Here is a 25,429-nt window from a genome sequence, read left to right as displayed (position 1 = left end):
GAAGGAGATGAATTATACAGCTCTCGTTACATGCATCTGCAGTTCAACTCTTTGAGTGATTATGCAGAAAGTTTGAAGTTAATAACTCATCTCCTTCTACCTTAGGCCAAGAACTTAACAATTACCCCTGCCTTGGACCACTTTCTGGAGGTCCAAGACGCCGACTTCTACAAAGAAGGGATCCGTATGCTCCACGCCCGCTGGATTAATTCTGTAAATGTAGGAGGGGACTATGTTGAAAAATAAATGTGCTAGGTTTTCTAAAATTGACTCCTCCTATCTCAGGCCGCAAACTTATCAATCACCCCTCGTAGAACATAGCGCAGTACCACACAGGAACAGGCCTTTTGGCCCACAATTAAATTACTAATCAAATGCCAACTGAGCTGATCTCTTCTGCCTACCCAATGTCCAAATCCTTCCATTTTCCTCACATTCATATGCCATCTAAATGTCTCTTTAAAAATCTCCAATGTATCTGCCTCTACCACCTCCCCAAGCAGTGCATTCCAGGCACCCACTACTCTCCGTGTTTTAAAAAAAACCTTGCCCTTCCCATTTCCTTTGAAATTACCCTATCAGACCTTAAATACATCCCTCTGATATTAGACATTTCAACCCTGGGAAAAAGATAGTCCACTCTATCTATATCTCCCCATAATCTTATAAACCTCTGTCCTCTTCTACCACTTCAGAACAAATGAGCCAAGTTTGTCCAACCTCTTGTTATAGCACATGTCCTCTAATCCAGGCAGCATCCTGGTAAACCTCTTCACTTTTCCAAAGCCTCAACATCCTTCTTATAGTGGGATGACCAGAACTGTACACAATACTCCAGATGCAGTCTGACTGGAGTTTTATCAAGCTGTTTTATAAAACAAGGGGTCCACAACCCTTGTTTTTTTATCCTTTAATTCCCTTACAGCAAAACAACTTTATAGATTCACCATTGAATAGTTCATATGGCCCAAAGGTTCTGCAGCCTTTTGAGAGGCAGGGTTTCAATTACTGCTTGTGGGAGTGTTTCCAAACTGCTGTCCTAGAAAGACTTTGTCTGATTTTTAGAGTCTGTCTCACAGTGTGAGTTTCTCCTGCTAGGAAAATTATCCATCCCTTCAGTTTCCAAAAATACCTGGAAAATTTTGATCAAGTGTCTTCTTTCCAGAGACGTCATTACTTAACAGTGGAGGCCCTTCATTTATCACGCATTTGCCACAGATGTTGTGTTCTGACTGTCATACACAAGCCAGGGCAATATGATAAGGAGAGCAAACCATTGCCCAGGTCGCAGGTTCTCCCTCTCCATACAGCTGATGAATTGAAAGGAATGGTAGAGCCGAAGACTAATACAGTTCGGCACCAGCGGTGTCACAGGAGTTGCCAGTCAGAATTAAGACTGCCTTAGGGACTTCAACTCAGAATACTCCCCTGGGGTTTACTCCTGTGTCCTTCCCCATGAGTGGGTATAGCCGCAAGGCAGTGGAGGTTTGAAACCAGAGTTTATCTTCTCCTAGGTGAACTGCCATGGCTGGTGAGCCCCCATCTGCCCGAAGCGACTGGTTTTGCCTTTGTCCTTTCTCCTGTCAGCAGAAACTGTTCTACTAGGCTTAGTAGTTAAGCCAGATGTGAAGGCCAGGAGCTGGACTCGGTTGTCAGAGGCTGTTTGAAGTGCAAGCCATTGGGAGCATTTAATAGGTAGTGGGAGCTCGTCCCCACTACCATCCCCGGCTATAAGATCCTGAAGGGATCACTTGCCCATCAAAGCCCAGCTTACATTCGGTATATCTGCACTGCTGTCCCTCCAGTAAATCTTTCCAAAGGTGTGGGGCACTAAATTGTTCAGATCACCCCAGGTATAATCTAACCAGGGCTTAAACACATCAGATACAGCAGATGCTGGAAGTTCCAGTAACACAGACAAAATGCTGGAAGAACTTAGCAGGTTAGGCAGCATCTATGAAAATGAATAAACAGTCAATGTTTTGGGCCAAAATCCTTCATCTGGACTGAAGATAAAGGGGGAAGAGGTGGGGGTGGGGAGGGGGAAGGAGAACAAGCTGGAAGGTGATAGGTAAAACCAGGTGGGTCAGGGAGGGAGGATAAAGTTAGAAGCTCAGAGATGATAGGTAGAAAAGATAAAGAACTGAAGAAGGAATCTGATAGGAGAGGAGAGTGCATCATGGGAGAAAGGGAAGAAGGAAGGGCAACGGGGAAGGTGATAGGCAGGCGAAGAGAAGAGGTAAGTGGTCAGGTGGGGAATGAAAGAGGAGGAAAGCAGGAAGGGAAAAGAAAAAAAAAGAGGAAGAAAATGCCAGAGGGAGAAATTGATGGTCATGCCATCAGAATGGGGTCTACCTAGAGCTGCTACTCCTCCCACCAAAGACTGGCCTCATCGTTGCAGAAGAGGAAGCCATGGACTGACATGAACCAGGGCTTTACGTGAAAGAAATACTGGATTTTCCAGTGGACAGTGTCAATTACAATATGTCAGTGTAGATCATTAAAATCCATTTTTACTACTCTGACAGATCATTTCCAGTTAAGAACATACGAAGTAGGATCCATAGTCAACTGTGTGATTTTATAAACTTGCTCTGACATTCAAAGTTCAACAAATTTATTATCAAAGAACATATACCTTATACAGCCCTGATTCATTTTCTTGCAGGCATTTACAGCAAAATACAGTAATGCAATAGAATTTATGAAAAACTATACATTAGTAAGGACTGACAAATAACCAATGTGCAAAAGAAGATGAATCAAGCGAATAAGAAAAAGGAATAAATAATTAATACTGAGAGTCCTGGAAAGTGAGTGGAATCAGTTCAGCTTTGAGGTGAGTGAAGTTATCCGAACCAGTACAGGAGCCTAATGGTTGATGGGTAATAACTGTTCTGAACCTGGTGGCGTGGCTTTGAAAGCTCCTGTACCTCCTGCCTGATGGTAGTTGTGCAAAGAGAGTATGGCCTTAATAATGGGGTCCTTGATGATGGACGCTGCTTTCTTATGCCAGGGCTCCTGTAGATGTGCTCAATGGTGGGGAGGGCTTTGCCTCTAATAGACTAGGCTACATCCATCTCTTTTTGTAGACTTTTCCATTCCTGGGCTTTGGTGTTTCCGTAACAAGTCATGACACAATCAGTCAGGATACTCTCCATTGGGCATCTCTAGATGTTTATAAAAGTTTTCGATAACATGCCTAATCTATGCAAACCTCTGAGAAAGAGGAGGTGCTGTTGAGTAATGGCATTTATGTGCTAGTCCCAGGACAGATCCTCTGATATGATAATGCCAAGAAATTTAAAGTTAATGACCATCTCCACCTCCATTCCCCTCTGATTTCATCCTCCTGTAGTCAACAATTTTTGGTTTTGCTGACAGTAAGTGAGAGGTGGTTGTTACGGCAACACTCAACCAGATAGACATAACTAGTGTCAGTGTAGATAGTTGACTATCCATTTTACTACTTTGTCAAATCTTTTTCAGCCAGGAATGAATGAAATAGGATCCATAGTTAAACACGTGATCCTACAAACCTTCTCTGACATTCAATCGCAGAACAGGCCGCCACTGGGCCTCCAAGCCACCAGGTCTGTAAACTTTGGCCCTGGACTCTCAGATGCAGACATCAATGTCCAGTCCCTGACCCAGACCCGCAGATTCGACCTTCAGGCCTCTCAGAATGATCAGCTCAGGAGAGAGAAAGAGATGGGAACACACAGGTGAAGTGCCCTCTGTGCTGAAAAATACACTTCTTTACAGTAAAACTGAATTCCACCTTATGCCATAGGACCATCAGACAATGAAGCAGAATTAGGCTATTTGGCCTGTCAATTCTGTTCTACCATTTGATCATAGCGGATTTATAGTCCCTCTCAATCCTGCCTTTTCCTCGTAACCTTAGACACCCTGACTAATCAATAACCTATCAACCTCTGCTTTAAATATATTCATTGATTTGGCCTCCACATATTTGGCAATGAATTCCACAGATTCACCTCCCTCTGGCTAAAAAAACTTCTCTTCACCTCTGTTCTAAATGGACATCCTTCTATTCTGAGACTGTGTCCTCTGGTCCTAGACTCACCTACTATAGGAAACATCCTCTCCATGTCCACTCTGTATAGTCCTTTCAATCTTCGATAGATTTCGATGAGATCTGCCCTCTTTCTTCTAAACTCAAGTGAGTACAGGCCCACAGCCAGCAGATGCTCCTCATATGCTAACCCTTTTTTTCTCAGGTTCATTCTGAATCTCTACTGGACTGTCTCCAACTCCAGCACATCCTTTCTGAGATAAACGGCCCAAAACTGCTCACAATAATTTGCGTGGTCTGACAAATGCCTTGTGGACTTCACCATCACATCTTCGCTTTTATATTCTAGTCCTCTTGAAATGAGTGGTGACATGCAAAGGCTTATCATCAAATCAAAAATCCCTCCTCCCTTCCCCCTCACCAGACATGGCCTGTCACCCACGTTTGTGGAACAGTCAGTGCTGCCTGTTGTCTGCATATGTGTGTGTACAAGAATGGGTCAAGCACATAGAGAAGTATTGGCTGGAGTGGGAATTCTCATACAGGGAGAGGTATTGGCTGGAGTGGGAATTCTCATACAGGGAGAGGTATTGGCTGGAGTGGGAGTTCTCATACAGGGAGAGGTATTGGCTGAAGTGGGAATTCTCATACAGGGAGAGGTATTGGCTGGAGTGGGAATTCTCATACAGGGAGAGGTATTGGCTGGAGTGGGAATTCTCATGCAGGGAGAGGTATTGGCTGGAGTGGGAATTCTCATACAGGGAGAGGTATTGGCTGGAGTGGGAATTCTCATGCAGGGGGAGGTATTGGCTGGAGTGGGAATTCTCATACAGGGGGAGGTATTGGCTGCAGTGGGAATTCTCATACATGCATCAGGGAGGGAGCCCCTGTGCAATCCGGCTGAGAGGTGTGTGTCGGCTGCATGGAGAGATCACCACTTCTCTCACTGTGACAACTGGAATACTTTTGCTTCCTGGTTTCTTCACCATTGCAGACCCATGGAGACCCAAAGCCAGAATTAGAATCAGGTTTAATATCACAAACGCATGTCATGAAATTTGCTTTGTGGCAACATTACAGTGCAAGGCATAAAAAGTTCAAAGTAAATTTATTATTCAAGTGCATCTATTTATTTATTGATTTAGCGATACAGTGCAGAACTGGCCCTTCAGGCCGATGAGCTGTGCTGCCCAGGAACCCACCTATTTTAACCAAGCCTTAACACGGGACAGATTACAATGATCAATTAACCTGCTACCTGGTATGTCTTCGGTAGAAACCAGAGCACCTGGAGGAAACCACGGTCCGGAGAGAACACTCAACTTTCTGACAGATGGTGCCGGAATTGAACTCTGAAGTCCAGAAAGCCCCAGGCATCGCGCTAACCACTATGCTACAGTAATCCCATACACTTCCTTGAGATCCATTTTTTGGAAGATATTTACAGGAAAAGGAAGTAGAATAGAATTTTACGGAAAAAGTATATAAAAACAAAGATTGTCAAACACTAATGCCAAAAGAAGGCAAACCGAGCAAAACAATTAGAATACTGACAACGTGAGTTGCAAAGAGACCTTGAAAGAGAATCAGCAGGTTGCAGAATCAGTTCAGGGTAGCAGTGAATGAATTTAACCACACCAGTTCAGGAGAATTACCACAAGTTACAAAATAAATAGATAGTGAAAAAGAGAAATAATGAGCTCGTGCTCATGGGTTCATGGACTGATCAGAACTCTGAAGGTGGAGGGGAAGAAGCTGTAACTGAATTGTTGAGTGAGGGTCTTTAGGCTCCTGTGCTGCCACCCCGATAGCAGAAGTGAGAAGAGGGCATGTCCCTGATGCAGAGGGTCCCTAATGATGACTGTCAGCCTTTCGAAGATGCCCTTGATGGTGGGGAGGGTTGGATGTGATGGAGCTGACTGAATCTACAAGCCTCTACAATCTCTTGCAATCATGTGCCAGGATCCTCAGTACCAGGCTATGATACAACTAGTCAGAATGCCCTCCGCTATACATCTATAAAATTTGTGAGAGTCTTTGGCGACATACCAAATCTCGTGAAATTCCAAATGAAGAAGAAGTGCTGATATGCTTCTTCATCAATGTGTTGGGCCCAAGATAGATGCCGCCGCCCAGGAACTTGAATCTGCTCACCCCTACTGAAGACTGCACATGAATGGACTTCCAAGGGATCTAGCTGTTCATGAATGAAAGCTAAAAGATGGCAGGTAGATGCAGCGGATAAAACATAGTGAGGCAGTGTATATGGATTCATTGTCAGTTCTGAAATCTGATGGCACAGGGAAGAGGCTGTTCCTGAAACATTGAATGTGGGTCTTCAGGCTCCTGTACCTCCTCCCTGATGGTGGCAATGAGAAGAGGGCATGTCCTGGGTGATGGGGGTCCTTTTTGAAGGATGCCACTTTTCTAACTCATCACTTTTTGAAGGTGCCCTTGATGATGTGGAGGCAAATTTCTTTTTGCACTGCATACTTAATTTCTTTTCTATATGTGTGTGTGTGTGTGTGTGTTATATAGAGGAAACTGACATGGTCACGGGGAGAACATACAAACTCCTTGTGGACAGTGGCAGGAATTGAACCCTGAACACTGATCACTGGCACTGTAAAGTGATTGTGCTGACCACTACACTATCATTGCCATTGACTAGTTTTCTGACCCTGTCTACAAGGTGAAACATTTGAGTGGAATTTCAATGATTATGGAAAATGAAAAGATTAATGTATGAGGAGCATTTGATGACCCTGGGCTGTACAGTAGGAAGTTTAGAAGAATGAGGGGGGATTTCCCAGAAACCTATCAAATTTTGAAAGGCCTAGATAGAGAGGATATGGAGAGGATGTTTACTTTAGTGGGGGGGGGGGCTCAGAGTGGAAGGACATCCATTTAGAACAGAGATGAAGCGGAATTTCTTGAGACTGTTTTTCTGACTTAGAGCATAGATGTATCCTCCATATCCGTCCCATCCAAGCTTCTTTTAAGTGTTGAAATCGAACCTACGTCCACCAGTTCCACTGGCAGCTCGTTCCACACTCTCTCCACCCTCTGAGTGAAGAAGATGCCCCTCATCTTCCCCTTAAATAATTCACATTCCGCTCTTAACCCATGACCTCTAGTTGTACTCTCACCCAACCCCAGTGGAAATATCCTGCTTGCATTTACCCTATCTATACCCTTCATCATTTTGTGCACCTCTGTCAAATCTCCTCTCATTCTCCTACACTCCTGGGAATAGAATAACTACCTATTCAACCTTTCCCTATAACTTAGGTCCTCAAGTCCCTGTAACATCTTAGTAAATTTTCTCTGCATTATTTCAGTTCTATTTACATCTTTCCTGTAGATAGGTCCATGGATGGGAGGGGTAAGGAGATGTATGGACAGGCGCAGATCAACAGGACTAGGCAGAGTAACAGTTCAGCATGGACTAGATGGGCTGAAAGGCATTTTCTCTGCTGTATTGGTCTATGACTATGATTTCTATGACTAGGGATTGATACCTCTAAGTATAGTTCTGGCCATTCAGGCTGTGGGTGAGAGAAAAAAATTCTTCCCACCACCCCCCCCTCCCAGGATTCCCTACCCAAGGTGGCCACAGAGCCTCAGTGGCTGAATACACTTAGTGGCCACTTTATTAGGTAAACGTGAACACTTGCTCCTTATGCCAATATCTAATCAGCCAATCATGTGGCAGCAACTCAATGCACAAAAGAATGCAGACATGGTCAAGAGGTTCAGTTGTTGTTCAGATCAAACATCAGAATGGGGAAGAAATGTGATCTAAGTGACTTTGACCGTGAAATGATGGTTGATATCAGTGGAGGTGCTTTGAGTGTCTCCGAACTGCTCATCTCCTGGGGTTTTCATTCACAAAAGCCTCTAGAGTTTGTAGAGAATAGTGCAAAAAGCAAAAAAAAACTTCAGTCATCTGTGGGCGAACGTGTCTTGTTAATGAGAGAGGCCAGAGGAAGGTGATGTTACAACAGTGGTGTGCAGAACAGCGTCTCGGACATCAATATGTCAAACCTTGAAGTGAATGGGCTGCAGCAACAGAAGATCACGAACATCCACTCAATCCCACTTTTTTAGGTATAGGAAGTTCCTAATAAAGTGGACACTGGGTGTATATTGAAGACAGAGATCAATAAACTTCTGAATGCTAAGAAAAATAACGTATATCTGCTCAGAGCAGAAGATTAAAGATGAGGTTGAAAAACTAGCCACAATCTAAGAGAATGTTGGAACAGTTAGGTGGGCTGGATGACCCTCTCCATTCACTGGTTATAGAATATTCAGTTCACTAAATTAGGCCGGTGTCTAAAATTAGAATCAGAAATAATGTCCATGGAGGTACTTGATGTTTGTCAAAATTGTAAAATATCACACCCCACAACTGGGGATTCCTCCACACCACTGAGCACATCTACACAGAACTTAGTCACAGGAAGGCAGCATCCATCATCGCAGACCCCCACCATCCCGGATATGCTCGCTCCTTGCTGCTGACATCAGGAGGAAGGCACAGGAGCCTCATGACATGCACGGCAAGGTTCAGGAGCAGTTATTACCCCTCAACCATCAGACCCTCAAACTAGAAGGGATAACTTCATCGAACTTCACTCACGCCGATGTTACACCAATTCCACAACCTATGGACTCTACAACTCACCTTCTCATTATTTATTGCTTCATGTTTATTATTATTATTATCTTGATTTTTTTTGCTCTTTTTGTATTTGCACATTGGTTGTTTGACCATCCTATTGGGTGTGGTCTTTTATCGATCTTATATGTTTCTTTGTATTTAATATGAATGCCCACAAGAAAATGAATCTCAGGGTTGTGTATGGTTACATATATGTTCTTTGATAATAAATTTACTTTGAAGTTAATATCCTTTTGTGAAGGAAGTCAGCCATCCTTACCCAGTCTGATGATGTCTCTACACTGGTCACCTGTTCCAGCTAGATTTAACCAATGTGCACACTGACCATGAAAGGTTAACGTTTACAGAGCCGACCAACACCATAGGTCCAGAAACCTGAAGCAGATTTTTAAAATTTATTTTATTTTTATTTAGAGATACAGACAACAAGTGGCTCCATGCAGCAACCCACCTATTTACTGTAGCCGTATTAGCGTAGCACTAACTGCTAAGCAACTGTGGCGCACGAATGTTGTCTTAATTAACACTGCTCAGTTCATTGCACGAACCATGAATTTGATTTCCCTTGGGATAAAAGCACTAATTGACTTTGCTTCTTAGGCCTAACATCAAAGGAAATGTTTAATAATCTTTGAAATTAAGTGCCGCAGTGGTGGGGGCACAGTTTTCTAGCCTCCGTCTCCTCCTACTCACATTGTTTGTGTAGCCTGTTATGACATTCCATCATAATTAAAATCCATTTGCAAAAGAGCTGGCACAAAATTGAGTTATAAGGCATGTGGCTTCCAGGGATCTGATGCTGAAAGGAGATTATCGGAGGATTTGATTTAGCTTGGAAGATTAATGCTGACATTAGTGGGGATTGAAAGGAGTCATTGCCAAAAAGGTGAACTATCTAGGGAAGCTAGCCAATGATATTTAAGTGTAAAGTTTTTTTCAGATATATAAAGCGTAAAATAGAGATGAGAGTAGATACCGACTGCTGGAAAGTGACACTAGACTAATGAGGGACAAAGAAATGATGGACAAACTTAAGCATTTTGCGTCAGTTTTCACTGTGGAAGACACTGTTCAAGAGTCTTGGGGGCAGAAGTGAGTGTTGTTGCTTTTATTAAGCAGAAGGTGCTTGGGCACTGAGAAGTCTAAAGCTAGATAAGTCACCTGGATCAGATGGTGTACACTCCAGGGTCTGAAAGAGTTGGCTGAAGAGATTGTGGATGCATTAGTAATGATTTTTCAAGAATCAATAGGTTCTAGAATTGTTCCTGAATGGAAGATTGAAAATATCACACACTCTTTAAGAAGGGAGGGAGGCAGAAGGAAGAAAATTATAGGCCAGTTAGCCTGATCTCAGTGGTTGGGAAGATGCTGGAGTCTATTATTAAGGAGGAGGTTTTGGAGTTCTAGGAGGCAAATGACAAAGTAAGCCACAGTTAGCAGGTTTTCTGAAAGGGGAGTTATTGCTGACAGATCTGTTGGAATTTTTTGAGGAAATAACAGAGAGGATCGACAAAGGATAGTCAGTGGATGCTGTTTATTTTGATTTTCAAGAGGCCTTTGACAATGTGCCCCACACATGAGGCAGCATAACAAAATAAAAGCCCATGGTATTACAGAAAGGTACTAGCAAGGATAGGAGATTGGCTGACTGGCAGGAGGCAATGAGTGGGGATAAAGGAGGCCTTTTATAACCAGTGATTACTGGTGTGCCGCAGGGTTTGGTGCTGAGGCACCTTTATATTCCTTTGGAGGAAGGAATTGATGGCTTTGTGGCCAATTTTGTGGAACATATGTGGAGGGGCAGGCAGTGTGAGGAAGTAAGGTGTATGCAGAAGGACTTAGACAGAGTGGGAGAATGGCAAAGAGGTGGCAGATGATATATAGTGTAGGGAAGTGTATGGTCATGCATTTTGGCACAAGGAATAATGTAGATTATTTCAAAATTTCGAAAATTTCAAAAATCAGGTGTGCAGAGATACTTGTGAGTCCTCTTGCAGGAGTTCCTAAAGGTTAACTTGCAGGTTGAGTAAGCGGTGAGGAAGGCAAATGTAATGTTAGTATTTATTTTGTGAGAATTAGAATATACAAGCAAGGATGTAATACTGAGGCTTTATAAGGCATTGATCAGACCGCACTTGGGGTATTGTGAGCAGTTTTAAACATAGAACATAGAACATAGAAATCTACAGCACATTTTAGGCCCTTTGGCCCACAATGTTGTGCCGATCACGTAACCTACTCTAAGAAAATGCTGAGAATTCCCTACCAGATTGCCCTCTATTTTTCTAAGCTCCACATACTTATCTAAGAGGCTCTTAAAAGACCTTATTGTATCTGCCTCCACCACTATCACCAGCATTCCATGCACTCACCACTGTGTGTGAAAAAACTTGGCCCTGACATCCTCTCGATACCTGTTTCAAAGCACCTTAAAACTATTCCCCCTTGTGTTAATCATTTCAGCCCTGGGACAAAAAAGTCTCTGGCTATCCACACGATCAATGCCTCTCATCATCTTATACACCTCTATCAGGTCACCTCTCATCCTCAGTCGTTCCAAGAAGAAAAGACCGAGTTCACTCAACCTATGGGTCCCTTTTCTAAGAAAAGATGTGCTGCCATTGGTGAACGTTTAGAGGAGGTTCATCAGGATATCCCAGGAATGAAAAGGTTAACATCTGAGGAACATTTGATGGCTCTAGGCCTGTATTCGCTGGAGTTTAGAAGGATGGGGGGAGGGTATCATTGAAAGCTATTGAATATTGAAAGGTATAGATAGAGTGGATGTGGAGAGGATGTTTCCTACAGTGGGGGAGCCTGGACCAGAAGATACAAATAGAGTAGATGTGGAGAGGATGTTTCCTAATATGGAGGAGTATGGGACCAGAGGGCACAGCCTCAGTATAGAAGAACAACCCTTTATAAAAGAGATGAAAATACATATCTTGGAATCTAAAGAACTTATTGCCACAGACAACTTTGGAGGCCAAGTCATTGGGTGTATTTAAGGCAGAGGGTGATAGGTTTGTGATGAATCAGGGTGTCAGAGGTCACTGGGGGAAGGCTGGAGCATGGGCTTAAGAGGAATGATGGATCAGTCATGATGGAATGGCAGAACATACTAGATGGGCCGAATAGCCTATTTCTGCTCCAATGTCATGTCTTATGTTTGAGTCCCTGGCTTACTTTACCCACAGGTCCAGCTTAGATCAGTAAGTAAACTAAAACTATCTCCTGCCTCAATGCCATAACCTGAACTCTTCCCCACCCCTCTCAACATCCACCACCATCCAATCCATGCTCTCTTCTCACTGCTGCCATTGGGAAGAAATGTGCAGGAGCCTCAGGTCCTGCACCACCAGGTTCAGGAACAGTTATTACCCCTCAACCGTCAGGCTCCTGAACCAGAGGAGATAACTTCACTCAACTCCACTCACTCCAACACTGAACTGTTCCCACAATTGATGGATTCACTTTTAAGAACTCTAAAACTCATGTTCTGTACTTCTAAGACTTATTTATTATTATTATCTTTCTTTCTTTATGTATTTGCACAGTTTGCTGTCTTTTGCCCATCGACTGTCCATTTTTTCATGCGTTTCTTTCATTGATTCTGTTGTTTTAATTTCTACTTACTGTGAATGCCTGCAAGAAAGTGAATCTCAGGGTTGTATATGGTGACATATATGTAACTTAGACACTAAATTTACATAGAACTTTGAAACCCACCCGCCCCTTAGCAGATAAAGACTCGCTTCAGCTTCTGAAGTTATACATTTGCATAACAATGAACCAATATTTCTCATTATTTCTCAGTGACTATTCCTCAACGTATTCTGGCAAAAATCAACAATAAAATCATAAACCAGGGTTGATTTATCTGTCCAACATGAAGAATAACTTCCATCGCCGTCCTCCATTCTGTCAGAAGATAGTGTGTTTTCAGATTGGTGCTTTGCCTCTAGTTAATTGACACGAGATATTCTCGTCCACACACTTGTTCCTTAGACGTGCGCACTCTTGGCGTGTGTTGGGTTCACCATGGAAGAAGACCCCTGTGAAGCAAAATAGTATCGGTTCTCTGGGAGCTCTGGTGAAGGGCCGGTGCAGCAGGCAATCACCGCTCCTCCAAAAAGGCAGAGGCCTGTGCCTATCCAGCCCAGGAAGAGTGAATAGCCAAAGTTGAAGAGGTACTCTGCTTCGTGAACTCCCACTGGAAACCAAATGGTGGCTACTGCTGAACAGATCGCTGGAAGATACAAAAAAGAAATTCTTGCAATTAACAAGGCAACTATTACCGTCTTTACCTTAACTTTTGATTTTTTTTAAAATTTAGGGATACAGCACGGTAACCTGTCCTTTTGGCCCAACGTGCCCACGTTGGCCACAGTAGCACAGCAGTTAAGTGCGACCCTATTACGGCTCAGGGCGTCGGAGTTCAGGGTTCGGTCCTGCCGTCATCTGTAAGGAGTTTGGACACCCTCGCCATGGAATGCATGGGTTTTCCCGGGGTGCTCTGGTTTCCTCCCACAGTCATTGTAAATTGTCCTGTGATTGGGGCTGTCACAGGTTGCTGGGTGGTGCAGCTCGATGCGTCAGAATGGCCTACACAGTACTATATCGCTAAACCAGGGGTTCCCAACCTCGGGTCCACAGACCCCTTGGCTAATGGTAGGAGTCCATGGCATAAAAAAAGTTGGAACCCCTGCCCTAAGTAAATAAATAAATAAAATTGATGGAGTACTATCACTGTCTTTAATATAAATTCTTATTTTTTAAAAATAATTTGGAGATACAGCATGGCCAATTACACCCATCAACCCATACAACTTTGGAATGTGGAAGGAAACCGGGGCTTTTGGAGGAAACCCACAAGGTCACAGGGAGAACTTACAAACCCCTCACAGACAGCGGGCGCTATAAAACGATGCGCTACCGTGCCGCCCCAGAGTGACAGGGTCAGAGTCGTGGAGCAAGACAGCACAAGTACAGGCCATTCAGCCCAACCATTCCATGCCAACCATGATGACCATCCAGCTGGTCCCAATTTCCTGCCCAGCCCCGCTATCTAACTATCCAAGTGTTTCCTAAATGACACTATTGTACCTGACTCAACCACTTCCTCTGGCAGCTTGTTCCACATACTCACCACCCTCTGTGAAAATGTTACTCCTCAACTCCTTATTAAACCTTTCCCCTCTCACTATAAACTGAAGCCCTTACTTTTGGTCTTCCCTACCCTGGGGAAATGACTGTTACCATTCATCTTTCTCATAATGTTAAGCACATCTACAAGGCTTCTCCTCATTCCCCTACAGTAAGGATTAAAGACTAAGCCTGGCCAAGCTCTCCCTGTGACTTAGGCCCTCTCATTAACTTCAGGAAGGCAAGAACTACCAAACAAGCCCCACTAGTTATAAATGGTGAGGTAGTGGAGACGATCTCCAGTTTCAAGATTTTGGTGATGAACATCACCAAGGAGTTCTCTTTGCCCAACCTCAATAGTAAGGAAGGCAGTGACTATACTTTCTAAGGAGAGCTAGTCTGCCCCCAAAATTGCCAGCCGATTTTATCGATGTGCAATAGAGAGCATACTGACATATGGAATGACAGTGTGATACTCCAGCTGCGGCAAGACAGATCATGAGGCACTCCAGAAGGTGATTAGGACAGTTCAGCACATCACTGGGACTCAACTACAGGACCTGGAGTCAATCTACAACTCCCAATGCTTCATTTGCGCTCGTAACATCATTAAAGATCCATTCTATCCTGGACACTGTCATTCAGTCTCCTGCCATATGGTAGGAGATACAGGAACATCTTAGCCAAGACAGCTAAGATGGAAAAACAGCTTCTTCCCGAGGGCTGTTGTGCGGCTGAATGATGCTACACCCCACTTGCCAATGGCCTTTGCAGGTTATGGAGCAGCACCGCAATTTTGTCCACTTGTGCAATAACAATAAAGTTCTATTCTATTCTCAAGTGCTGGCAACATCCTAATAAATCTGCACTGGACACTTTTCAGTCTACCCACATCTTTCAGGGGAAAGACTGTTACTGTGCACCTTATCTCTGCCCCTTATGATTGTGAATGTTTCTACACTGTGCCCTCCTCACTCTTACTTTAGAAGAATTATCAAAGAAAAACCTAGTCCAGATGTGCCACTGCAATGAAATCCCATTGAAATGAAGTGCTCTTTTTACCATAGAAATACAGGATGCACAGTTGACGTACATAGACACACACACACAAAATGCTGGATGAGCTCAGCAGATTAGGCAGCTCCTATGGAAATAAATAAACAGTCAAAGCTTCAGGCTGAAACTCTTCATCAGGACCTGATGAAGGATCTTGGTCCAAAATGTCAACTGTTTATTCCTCTTAATGGATGTTACTTGTCCTACTGAGTTCCTCCAGTATCTTGTGTGTGTGTTATTCTGGATTTCCAGTATCTGCAGAAACCCTTGTGTGGTTTGGAAGTACAGTTACCAGTCTCAAAGAGAGTGTCACCATAAAATTACAATATTTAAAGATTAGCTTCATTTGTCACATGTACATTGAAACATCATGAAAAGCCCAGTTTGCATCAAATCAAATCAACGAGGATTATGCTGGGAACCCTGAAAATATTACCAAACTTCCATGCTAACGTAGCATGCCAGCAACTCACTAACACAGACTGTATTTCTTTGGAATGTGGGAGAAACCCGGAGGAAACCCACATGATCGCAAGGAGAATGTACAAGCTCTTTGCAGAATTGAACCAGGCTTGCCGGCATGCTAGAAGTGTTATGTCATCTGCTACATCCCTGAATTAGCCACTCTCACCCAGGGTAAGAATATTGGCCGTTCACTAGATCCATGCCTCTAAACATCATATACACTGCCATCAAGTCACCTCTCATCTGCTTTCGTTCTGAAGAGAAAAGTCCTTGTTTGCTCAGTGTATGCTCATAAGACATGCTCTCTAATAATGGCAGAATTCTGGTATGAACAAATGAGTGAATTGACTTTATTTCTTACATCCTTCACATACATGAGCAGTAAAAATCTCTACGTTATGTCTCCATCTAAATATGCAATGTGCAATCATAGTAATTTATAATAAATAGATCAGTCAATGTGATATTAACTACACTCAAGTCAGCATGAATTCATCAGTCTGATGGCCTGGTGGAAGAAGCTGTCCCGGAGCCTGTTGGTCCTGGCTTTTATGCTGCGGTACCGCTTCCCGGATGGTAGCAGCTGGAATAGATTATGGTTGGAATAGCTTGGGTCCCCAATAATCCTATGGGCCCTTTTTACACACCTGTCTTTGTAAATGTCCTGAATCATGGGAAGTTCACAACTACAGATGCATTGGGCTGTCCACACCACTCTCTGCAGAACCCTGCGATTAAGGGAGATACCGTTCCTCTACTAGGCAGTGATGCAGCCAGTCAGGATGCTCTCAATTATGACCCTGTAGAAAGTTCTTAGGATTTGGGGACCCATAAGCACGTGAGGTCCTTGGTGAAGTGAATGCCGAGGAACTTGAGGCTGTTTACCTCCTCAATCCCAGATCCATTGATGTCAATAGGGGTTAGCCTGTCTCCATTCCTCTTGTAATCTACAACCAACAGCTCCTTTGTTTTTGCGACATTGAGGGAGAGGTTGTTTTCTTGACACCACTGTGTCAGAGAGATGACTTCTTCCCTATAGGCCACCTCGTTATTGTTTGAGATTAGGCCAATCAATGTAGTGTCGTCGACAAATTTAATTAGCAGATTGGAGCTGTGGGTGGCGATACAGTCATAGGTATACAGAGAGTAAAGGAGGGGACTCAGTACACAGCCCTGAGGGGCTCCTGTATTGAGGGTCAGAGGGGTGGAGGTGAGGGAGCCCACTCTTGCCACCTGCCAACGTTCTGACAGGAAGTTCAGGATCCAGCTGCACAAGGCAGGGTCAAGGCCGAGGTCTCTGAGCTTCCTGTCGAGCCTGGATGGAAATATGGTGCTGAATGCTGAACTGTAGTCCAAGAACAGCATTCTCACATAAGCATCCTTCTTTTCCAGATGTGTAAGGATGGTATATAGAGCAGTGGCTATTGTGTCATCTGTCGATCGGTTGTGTCGGTAGGTGAATTGTAGGGGGGCCAGTTTGGGTGGTGGCAAGCTGCAGATATAATCCTTGACCAGCCTCTCAAAGTATTTGCTTATTATTGAGGTGAGTGTGACAGGACGCCAGTCGTTCAGACATGTTACCTTCCACATCCTTCCTCTAATGAGGTGTCCTGATCTAAACACAATACTCCCATTGTGGTCTAACCTGGTTTTCACAGAGATGCAAGAATACCTCGTGGCTCTTGAGCTCAATCCCCCGACTAATGAAGACCAATGCACTTGTTAACAATCCGACTAAACTGTGAGGCAACTTTGAGGGAACCATGGACGTCGACCCCAAGATCCCTCTGCTCCTCCACACTGCTAAGATTCCTGCCCTTAACCCTGTATTCTGCCTTCAAGTTCAACTGTGTTTCAGTCCAATAGGGAGTACAGTAGGATCTAACTCATTCAGAGTCCTTGGGATTTGAGTTCCCTGTCACGCGGGTCAGACAGTAGCTCGCTTACCCAGCAGAATGAGGAGAAAAGCACCCAGCATGGATCGCTTGTGCTTGGAAGAACGGTTTTCGGCTCCGAGACGCATGCACGGTAACGCCATGAGTATGAGGAGAATGGCGGGCAGTCCCAGGATGGAGGCAGTGATCATCAGGGCACGGCTGGCCTGCAGGTAGGCTGCACCAGGGAGAGAAAACAGAATTTTAGTAGGAGATCGCGATCCCCATATAGCCATACACCTGTGAGAAGTGCATCCAGCTGCAGCTTCTAACAGCTTGCATTCAGGAGTTGAAGCTGGAACTGGATGAATTCTGGATCATTCTGGAGGCCGACGGGGTGACAGATTGGACATATAGAAAGGTGGTTACACCCAAGGTGTAAGTCGGGAAGGGGAAATGGGTTAAAGAGCCAGTGCAGAGTATCCCGTCACCATTCCTCTCAAGAACAGGCATTTCACTTTGGATACTGTTGGCGGAGATGACCAAACAGAGAAAAGTCACAGTGTCGGGTCACTGGCACAGACTCTGGGTCTGTGACTCACAGGGGAAAGGGGGGAGAGGAGGCACACTGTGGTGATAGGGGATTCGTTAGTTAGGGGAACAGACGGGAGGCTCTGTGGATGAGAATGAGATTCCTGGATTGTATGTTGCCTCCCAGGTGCCAGTGTCCGGGATGTCTCGGATTGAGTTCTCAGCATTCTTAAGTGGGAAGGTGAACAGGCAGAGGTCGTTGTCCATGCAGGTTCCAATGACACGGGTGGGATGAGTGACGAGGTGCTGCAAAGGGAGCTCAGGGAGTTGGGTGAAAAGCTAAAGGGCAGGACCCCCAGGTTACCTGTGCCACGTGCCAGTGAGACCAGAAGTAGGAAGATTATACAGTATAACACATGGCTAGGGAGTTGGCGTAGGTGGGAGGGCCTATTTTTTGTATCACTGGGCTCTCTTCTGGGGAAGGTGGGATCTGTACAGAAGGGACGGTTTGTAGCTGAACTGGAAGGGGCTAATATTCTAGCAGGAAGGGGCTAATATTCTAGCAGGAAGATTTGCTAGTGCTGCACGGTGGGGTTTAAACTAGAGTTGCAGGCGATGGGAACCCGAGTGCCAGAACAGTTAGTGGAGAGGTTGTGGAGACAGATGTTGGTGAGACCTCAGACAAAGTTAGGAATCAAAAGGTTGAGCATGGTATGACTAGTGTCCTGAGTTGTATATATTTCAATGCAAGAAGTACGGTATTGTAGGAAAGCCTGGAATTACGACATTGTAGCCGTCAGTGCGCTTGGTCGCAGGAGGGGCAGGGCTGGCAGCCTAATATTCAGGGGTTCTGTTGTTTTAGGTGTGACAGAGCAGGAGGGATTAAGGAAGGAGGGGTGGCGTTGGTAGGCAGGGAAATTGTCACACACCGTTCCGTCAGGACAGACTGCAGATCTCGACTAGAGAAGCGTTATGAGTAGAACTGAGAAATAGGAAACTGCCCTGGACTGGGTGGCCCAAAGGGCCTGTTTTGTGCTGTATTTTTCAATGATTCTATGACTCTATAAAATATAGGTGCAAAGTTAGGCCATTTGGCCCATCAGGTCTGCTCCACAATTTCATCATGTTTGGTTTATTATTCTTTTCAACCCAATTCTCTTGCCTTCTCCCAGTATCATTTGACACCCTCACTAATCGGAACCTATCAACCTCTTTTTTAAATATACCCAATGACTCAGCCTCCACATCCATCTGTGGTCATGAATTCCCCAGATTCACAACTTGCTAAAGTGCTACGTGTGGTTTTTATCGAATCATATAAAATGCAACATAGGATCCTTTCCAGTTTGCTTAAAGATCAGCTTGATTCACTGATGATGCTATAGCCTCTCCATCCTATCCCACCTCGAAAATGATGTTTTGTACACCAGGATGTTGTTCATCGACTTCAGTCAGTGTTTACCACGATCATCCCAGAGATTCTGGTGGTAAGCTGTCCTCGTTGGGACTCAACACCCCTCTCTCAAACTGGATCTTGGTCTTCATGATGGAGACCCCAGTCAGTCTGAGTTGGCAGCAACATCTCAAGCTCCATCATGCTGAGCATTGGTGCTCCCACACCCCCCCACCCCCACCCCCACCCCCAGGGCTGTGTGCTCAGTCCACTGCTGACTCACAACTGCACTGCCTGATCCGGCTCAAACTGCATCATCAAATTCGGTGATCCTACAACAGTGGTTGGCTTCATCACTAACAACGATGAGCAAGCATACAGAGAGCTTGGTCAAATGGTGTGAGAACAACAACACGAGTCTCAATGTGGACAAAAGAGATGATTGTGGACTTCAAGAAGGCACAGGTTGACCACGCTCCATTGCACATCGATACCTCTGCCTTGGATAGAGTGAAGAGATCAAAGTTCCTTGGTCTACAGATAACGGACCCTCAACACCTCCTAACTAGTCATGAAGGCACAGCAGTGTTTACACTTCCTGAGGAGACTGAGGTGTGCAAGGCTGTGTGCCCTTTTTCTACCAACTTTCTACAGGAGCACCGTTGAGAGTGTCCTGCCTGATTGCATCATTGTGCGGTACGGAAATTGCAAGGTATCAGACCGCAAGACCCTACAGAGGACAGTAAAAATCACCGAGGGTCATTGGGGTCTTCCTCCCCCTATTTGTGACGTTTACCAGGAGTGTTGCAGATGAAGGGTTCAAAGCAGTGTTGAGGATTTACACCACCCATCCACAATCACTACCGTCAGGAAGGAGGTACAGGAGAATCAGGACTCAGACTGTCAGACTGGGGAACAGCTTCTTCCCTCAGGCTGTGAGACTAATGAACACCCTGCCACCACCAAGGTCTCGTCACTGGGTCAGCGAGATGTTTACTGTTTACTGTTCTGTTTATTGTTTACCCGTACTGTACTTTACTACATACATTTTGAATGATATTTTATTATCTTACTTATAGTATAATATTTTGCTTTACATGTTGTATGTGATAGAGTCATAGTCATAGAGAAGTATAGCACAGAAACATGCATATTGGCCCATCTAGTCCAAGCTGACACCATTTAAACTGCCTGTTCACAATGACATTCACCAGGACCAGAGCCCTCCGTATCCCTCCTATCCATGTACCTATCCAAACTGCTCTTAAACATTGGAATCGAGCTGGCGTGCACACTTGTGCTGACTCTCACGACCAACTGTGGAGAAATTTCCCCTTAAACCTCTCACCTTTCACCCTTAACCCATGACCTCTGGTTGAGGTCCCACCCAACCTCAGTGGAAAAAGGCTGCTTGCATTTACCATATTTATATTGTTCAGTCGTTAAGTTGAGTCCGACTCTTTGTGACCTCACGGACCCCTGCACACCAAGCCTTCTTGTTGGAAACTGCCTCTCTAAGATCCCCCAAGGTCATACACATTGTCCGAGTAATACTATCTATCCATCGTAGCCTCTGTTGTCCTCTCCTTCTTTTACTTTCTGTCTTTTACTTAACCAAGGAATCCTGTCTTCTCATGATGTAGCCAAAATATATTAGCTTTTGTCTCATAATTAAGCCTCCCAGTGAGCGGTCTGGCTGTATTTCTTTCATATCCATGCCCCTTATAATTTTGTATATCTTTTTTAAATCTTCTACATTCAAAGGAATAAAGTCCTAATCTATTCAACCTTTTGTTATAACTCAGGTCTTCCACACCTGACAACTTACTTGCAAATTTTCCCTGTTTTCTTTCAACTTTATTTACATCTTTCCAGTAGATAGGTAACCAAAACTGCACACAATATTCCAAATTAGGCATCATCAACATCTTATACAACTTCAATATAACATCCCATCTTCTGCAGTCAATACATTGATTTCTGAAGGCCAAGGTGTAAAAGCTTTCTTTACAACCCTATCTACCTGTGACATCACCTACAGCACGTACCTGTATTCCCAGATCCATTTGTTCTACCACACTCCTCAGTGCCCTATCGTTCACTGTGTGAGACCTACCCTGGTTGGTCCTATCAAAGTGCAAAACTCGCACTTGTCTACGTTAAATTCCATCTGCCATTTCTCAACCTATTTTTCCAACTGATCCAGATCCCTCTGCAAGCAATGATAACCTTCCTCAGTGTCCACTACACCCCAATCTTGGCGCCATCCACAAATTTGCTGATCCAATTAACCCATGATCTTCCAGATCAATGATACAATGATAAGCAATAAAGGACCCAGCACTGATCCCTGTGGCACACCACTAGTCATAGGCCTCCAGTCAGAGAGGCAACCATCTACTACCACTCTGTGGCTTCTTCCACAAAGCCAATGTCTAATCCAATTTACTCCCTCAGCCTGAATGCTGGGTGATTGAACATTCTTGACCAGTCTCCCATGTGGGACCTTTCAAATGCCTTATTAAAATCTATGTAGACAACATCCACTGCCTTGCCTTCATCGACTTCCTTAGCAAATTCCTCAAAAAACTCTATAAGATTGGCTGGACATGGCCTACCATGCACAAAGCCAAGATGACTATCCTTAATCAGTGCAAGTCAATCAAATACTTGTATATCCAGTCCCTTAGAATACCTTCCAATAACTTTCCTACAACTGATGTCAGAATCACCAGCCTATAATTTCCTGGTTTCTGTTTAGAGCCTTTTTTAAAACAGTGGAACAACTTAGGCTATCCTCCAATCCTCTGGCACCTCTCCTGGCCTAAGGATGTTTTAAATATCTCTGTTGGGGCCCCAGTAATTTCTGCACTTGCATCCCATAGAGTCTGAGGGTACACCTTGTTAGGCCCTGAGGATTTATCCACCCTGATTTGCATCAGGGTAGCAAACATCTCCTCCTCTGTAATTTGTACACGGATATGTTTTGTGGGTGCACCTTTGTCCAGAGAAATATAGCCCTCTATTTTCCTGAGCTCCATATACATATCTAAGTTTCTTAAAAGATCCTATTGTATCTGCCTCTACCACCTTCGCTGGCAGTGCATTCCACACACTCACCACTCACTGCATGAAAAGCTTACTTCCGACGTCCTCCTTGTATTTACTTCCAAGACTATGCCCTCTCACCTTAGCCACTTCAGCCCTGGGAAAAATCCTCTGGCTATCCACACGATCAACGCCTCTCATCATCTTATACATCTCTATCAGGTCACCTCATCCTCCATCGCTCCAAGGAGAAAAGGTCCAATCCACTCAACCTGTTCTCAAAAGGCATGCACTCCAATCCAGGCAACATCCTTGTAAATCTGCTCTGCACTCTCTCAAGAGTATCCACATCCTTCCTGTAGTGAGGTGACCAGACATGAACACAGTACTCCAAGTGGGGTCTAACTAAGGTCTTATATAGCTGTAACATTACCTCATGGCTCTTGAATTCATTCTTAACAACACTGTCAACCTGCACAGCAGCTTTGAGTGTCCTATGGACTCGGACCCCAAGATCTTGTTGATCCTCCACACTGCCAAGAGTCTTACCATTAATTTTATATTCTGTATTCAAATTTGACTGACTGAAAGGAACCACTTCACACTTATCTGGGTTGAAATCCATTTGCCTCTTCTCACCCAGGCTCTGCATCCTATCAATGTCCCATATTACCTCTGACAACACTCCAGGCTATCCACAACACTCCCAACTTTTGTGTCATCAGCAAACTTACTAACCCACCCTTCTACTTCCTCATCCAGGTTATTTATAAAAATCGCAAAGAGGAGGGGTCCCAGATCAGATTCCTACGGAACACCTATGGTCACCGTCCTCCATGCAGAATATAAGCCATCTACAGCCACCCTTTGCCCCCTGTAGACAAGCCAATTCTGGATCCACAAAGCAAGGTCACCTTGGATCCCATACCTCATTACTTCCTGAATGAGCCTCGCATGGGAAACCTTATTAAATACCTTACCAAATCCATATACACTACATCCACTGCTCTACCTTCATCAATGTGTTTTGTTACATCCTCAAAGAATTGATTCAGGTTCACAAGGCCTATAAAAGAAAGCACAACAGCACCCCTACTTCCTCAGGAGTCTGTGGAGATCTGGCGTGTCATCCAAAACCTTGGCAAACTTCTATAGATGTGTGGTGAAAAGTGTGCTGACCGGCTGCAGTATGGTTAGTATGGGAACACCAATGCCTTTGAGTGAAAAATGCTACGAAAGGTGGTGGACTCAGCCCACTACATCACAGGTATAATCCTCCCAACCATTGAGCACATCTACGTGAAACACTGTCATTGAAAAGTTCATCCATCATCAAAGATCCTCACCACCCAGGCCCTGCTCTCTTCTCACTGCTGTCGTCAGCCAGAGGTTACAATTGCCTCAGGACTCGCGCCACCAGATTCAAGAACAGTTGTGACCACTTGACCATCAGGCTCTTGAACAAAAGGGGATAACTACATTCATTCTATTTCTGGAGTTCCATAACCAATGGTTTCACATTAAGGATTCTTTATCGTGTTATTTCATGCTCTCGTTATTTATATTTGCATTATTTATATGAAGTTATCCCCTTTGGTTCAAGAGCCTGATCGTTGAGTGGTGGTAACTCGTCCTGAATCTGGTGGTGTTGGTCCTGAGGCTCCTTTACCTTCCTCCTGATTGCAGCATTGAGAAGAGAATATCACCTGGATGCTGGTCAACTCATTTTCTTGTGATGGCAAGACCCGGTTCGATACTGGATATGGAGAATACTGCAGGCCCGGTTCATTGATGAGACTGACAGCTGGGGAGTTGCATGGCGTCAGATGTCGTGTGGACCAGCCCTTCACGCGGTGGGGTGCTGCCTGTTGCAGCCTCTCGGGAGAGACGATGTCTCAGGCGGTGTGGTGCGGAGTCCGTGCTGCATTGGGGGCCCGTCAGCGCTGAGCTCCGGTGTTCACCTGATGGAAGACAATTTGGGCTGGGTTTGTCTGTGGACTGCTCTCGCCAACACTCTCCAAGCACCATCAATCCACAGACATGACACTCAGATTCGGACTATGTTATATATTTTGTGTGTGACCCTATGCTTGCTGCTATCTTATGCTTGTCTGTTGGTACTGCATTTCACACCTCAGTCCCGAAGTAACACTGTTTCGTTTGTCTGTTTTCATGGGCATTCATGTATGGATGATGACAATTAAAATTGAATGTGACTTCCTCAGCAGGCTGTGTGTTGCTCAAGACTGCAGCATCTGCACTCCCTTGTGTCAACATTGTCGTGAATCTTCTCTGCACCCACTCAGATTAATCACAATCTGCCTATAGTGTAGATGTCTAGTGCTGTGAGACAGTGTCTTTTCTCACTGTGACACTGTGTGGCTCTTCACTCTCCACCATCAGTCACACAGTCACACTCCATCAGTCACACACTCACACTCAGCCATCAGTCACACACTCACACTCCATCATTCACACTCACACTCCATCAGTCACACACTCACACTCCATCAGTCACACACTCACACTCAGCCATCAGTCACACACTGATACTCCATCAGTCACACACTCACACTCCATCAGTCACACACTCACACTCCATCATTCACACTCACACTCCATCAGTCACACACTCACACTCCATCAGTCACACACTGACACTCCATCATTCACACTCACACTCCATCAGTCACACACTCACACTCCATCAGTCACACACTCACACTCCATCAGTCACACAGTCACACTCCATCAGTCACACGCTCACACTCCATCAGTCACACAGTCACACTCCATCAGTCACACAGTCACACTCCATCAGTCACACACTGACACTCCATCAGTCACACACTCACACTCCATCAGTCACACAGTCACACTCCATCAGTCACACTCACACTCCATCAGTCACACATTAACGCTCCATCAGTCACACACTCACACTCCATCAGTCACACACTCACACTCTATCAGTCACACGCTCACACTCCATCAGTCACACGCTCACACTACATCAGTCACACTCACACTCCATCAGTCACACACTGACACTCCATCAGTCACACACTCACACTCCATCAGCCACACACTGACACTCCATCAGTCACACACTGACACTCCATCAGTCACACACTCACACTCCATCAGTCACGCACTCACACTCGGCCATCAGTCACACACTCACACTCGGC

The 25,429-nt window shown here is 44.7% G+C and overlaps 1 protein-coding gene across 3 annotated transcripts in view; it reads right to left on the bottom strand.

Annotated features, from left to right (window-relative positions):
• Window positions 1–9,115: 9,115 nt before the first annotated feature.
• Window positions 9,116–25,429, bottom strand: part of LOC134344693 (claudin-11-like) — a 28,427-nt gene continuing 12,113 nt past the window's right edge. For 2 of the 3 annotated variants that reach the window (XM_063044776.1, XM_063044778.1), the window contains exons 2-3: window positions 17,340–17,504; window positions 9,116–12,975 (exon numbers count right to left, since the gene is read on the bottom strand). In XM_063044776.1, coding sequence (XP_062900846.1) covers window positions 12,731–12,975; window positions 17,340–17,504 — 410 coding nt within the window. In that variant the 3' untranslated portion in view covers window positions 9,116–12,730. Of the gene's footprint in view, window positions 12,976–17,339; window positions 17,505–23,944; window positions 24,200–25,429 lie in introns of all 3 variants that reach the window. The other variant, XM_063044777.1, reaches the window with a different exon arrangement.

This window comes from Mobula hypostoma, chromosome 4 (assembly GCF_963921235.1).
Source record: "Mobula hypostoma chromosome 4, sMobHyp1.1, whole genome shotgun sequence".
NCBI lineage: Eukaryota > Metazoa > Chordata > Chondrichthyes > Myliobatiformes > Myliobatidae > Mobula > Mobula hypostoma.
This window is presented reverse-complemented; position numbering and strand designations above follow the sequence as displayed.